General features: G+C 38.8%; 1 protein-coding gene across 8 annotated transcripts in view; it reads right to left on the bottom strand.

Moving 5' to 3' along the window:
- Positions 1-2,600, bottom strand: part of ADD1 (adducin 1) — a 128,351-nt gene that overhangs the window by 36,558 nt on the left and 89,193 nt on the right. For all 8 annotated transcript variants that reach the window (XM_019525965.1, XM_019525963.1, XM_019525968.1 and 5 more), the window contains exons 6-7: positions 2,073-2,222; positions 653-796 (exon numbers count right to left, since the gene is read on the bottom strand). In XM_019525965.1, coding sequence (XP_019381510.1) covers positions 653-796; positions 2,073-2,222 — 294 coding nt within the window. The remainder of the gene's footprint in view (positions 1-652; positions 797-2,072; positions 2,223-2,600) is intronic.

Below are 2,600 nucleotides of genomic sequence, written 5' to 3'. Positions count from 1 at the left end.
ACCCTCTCAATGCTGTCCACATCCCTTCTGAAGTGCAGCACCCAGAACTGGACGCAGTACTCCAACTGAGGCCTGACCAGTGTCGCACAGAGGGGGAGGATCACCTCCCTGGACCTGCTCGTGATGCATCTGTGGATGCATGACAAGGTTTGGTTAGCCTTACTGACCATGTCCTTATATTGGCAGCCCATGTTCAGCTTGGACTCATTAATGACTCCAAGATCCTTTTCTGCCTCTGTGCTGACAAGGGAGTTCCCCAGCCTATAGGTATGCTGCTGGTTCTTTCTCCCTAGGTGCAGTACCTTGCACTTGTAAGTATTGAATCCCCTCCTATTTTCATCCACCCACCCCTGGAACCTGTCCAGATTTAGTTGTAGCCTGTCCCTCCCTTCCATCGTGCCCACCTCTCCCCACATCTTAGTGTCATCCATGAATTTGAACAAGGTGCTTTTCGTCCAAGTCGTTGATGAAGATGTTAAAGAGTGTGGGCCTGAGGACCGAGCCCTGGGGGACCCCACTGCCCACGTCCCTCCAGGTGAAAAACGATCCATCCACTACCAGTCTTTGGGTGCAGACCTCCAGCCAATTTGCGACCCATCTGACTGTGTAGGCATTGACGCTTGCACTTTAAATTTTACAAATGATAACTGACCTTGCTCTTAGGTCCTAAATTTTTCTGGATTAACACTTTTTCCTCGTCATCCACTAGAATACCATGGTAGTCGTGGTAAGCCACTTCTCCTAGGGAGAGTGCTTCAGGTGAGATAGGCAACAGGCCACACTTCATTGCAGAAACCTGTGATGATGATAGATTTTAAAGAAGGGAATAATAAATCAACACAACAAAAAATGCATTAGTATATCACAAAGGCTGATTTTTTTTTTGCTAACAAACAAAACTGCATATAACATACTAAGATTAAATATAATTAATTTAAAAGAGAATGGAAGTAAATACAAATTGCAAAGGACTTAAAACACAAAGCTCTTCTTAATTCATACTCTCTCCCTATTCTGTGTGCATGTTTTAAAATGCAAGATTATGAGTGACAAGGTTGGACTCAGAAAATTACACAACACTGCAGTTAAAAACAACAAATATTACTCAAATTTAAAATTTGGGCCATGGTTAGAAATTTGTTCAAAGCTTTGGTCTTTTACACACCTGAAAATGTTTGTATTGATATTCTGAGTTGATTTTGAAACAAAAATATCAGAATGAGAACTGCAGTTAAGCAATTACAACTAGCTAGGAAACTCAATCAGTAGGGTTCCTGGTTTTCTTTGATAAAAAAAATCCCCAATTTTAGATTTAAAAAATTAAGCCAAAATCCACCTTTTTTATTTTGATCACAGAAAAATGTGGATTTTCGTTAATTTTTTTTTTTTTAACTGATAAATGGGAATTTTTTTTTTTTTTTTAAGTCAGAGACAATCAGGATCCATGGTCATCAGTATGACACCTGTAAAAGATTCTAGGGAAATGAATTTGATTGTGATTTATAAATCAGTTGTTCATAGAAAACAAAATGTAAGCAGGAACTTATGGATTTGTATGTGCGTCCAGTATTTGAGACTAATTCTGCTACCTGTCCTCTGAAATCAGTGTCAGATTTGTCACCAGAACCACAGGTAGGTACAAGAGAATAAATATTTAATTATGCAACACATTCATTCAGGAAATACAGGAAATATCAAGTCGCCTTCATGGACAAGTGGTGCATTCTAGGAGTTTGTAAGAGGCATTGACTGAAAATGCTATAATCCTTATTAGAACCATATACATTTGAAATTTTTACAGCAAATGTAGATTAAAACATCAATCATAAATATAATTTTCATAAACACCACAGATGTTTTCATTTGCTGCTGTAGGGCCCAATTCTACAAACACTCATGAGTAAGACATACTCACACATGTAGGTCAGTGATTACTAAAGTTCACGTGGGGCTATTACTCACATGAGTATGGGTTCAAAGCGTCCAAGTTTTAAATAAGATAAATAAATATATTTGACTCTATGGGACCAACCATATTTCTATTAAAAGCTACATTAAAAGGAAATGCTTACCGCTGCCCCTGCTGGTGTGTGAATATGAACAATGCATTTAACATCAGGTCGAGCTGCATAAATTGCAGAGTGCAAAGTAAATCCAGCTTGGTTTACACCCAAATTAGTGCTTCCACGATCAACAACATCACCTTGAATATTAATCTTAACCTGACAATGACAGATTGAAATAGAAAATTTTAAAAATTATTATTCATCAAACCTGCAAAATATTTTAATTCATTTTCCTTATTAAGGAATTTAAAAGTCCTGTATTTACTCAAATCTAAGGTAACCCTGAATGTAAAATGACCCCCTAATAATTAGATTCTATACATGGAAAATTTCTAAATTTGTTATAAATTTTCCACATGTAGAATCTAATTATTGGAGGATTATCTTTAATTCATCCCCCCCACAGCTGAGGGGGGCAGAGAGTGGAGAGGTGAAGGTCTTGCTCCCTGCTACCTACCTGTCCCCCTGCACCACAGTTTCAGCCTCCCCTCCCCACTCTGCTCCCCCTCCCCCCAGCCTCTCTGCTCCCCCCCC

This window comes from Gavialis gangeticus, unplaced genomic scaffold, assembly GCF_001723915.1.
Source record: "Gavialis gangeticus isolate Ggan-Ray unplaced genomic scaffold, GavGan_comp1, whole genome shotgun sequence".
In the NCBI taxonomy this organism is placed as follows: Eukaryota; Metazoa; Chordata; order Crocodylia; family Gavialidae; genus Gavialis; species Gavialis gangeticus.
The sequence above is the reverse complement of the archived record's forward strand: the minus strand, read 5'-3'. Positions and strand labels throughout refer to the sequence as shown.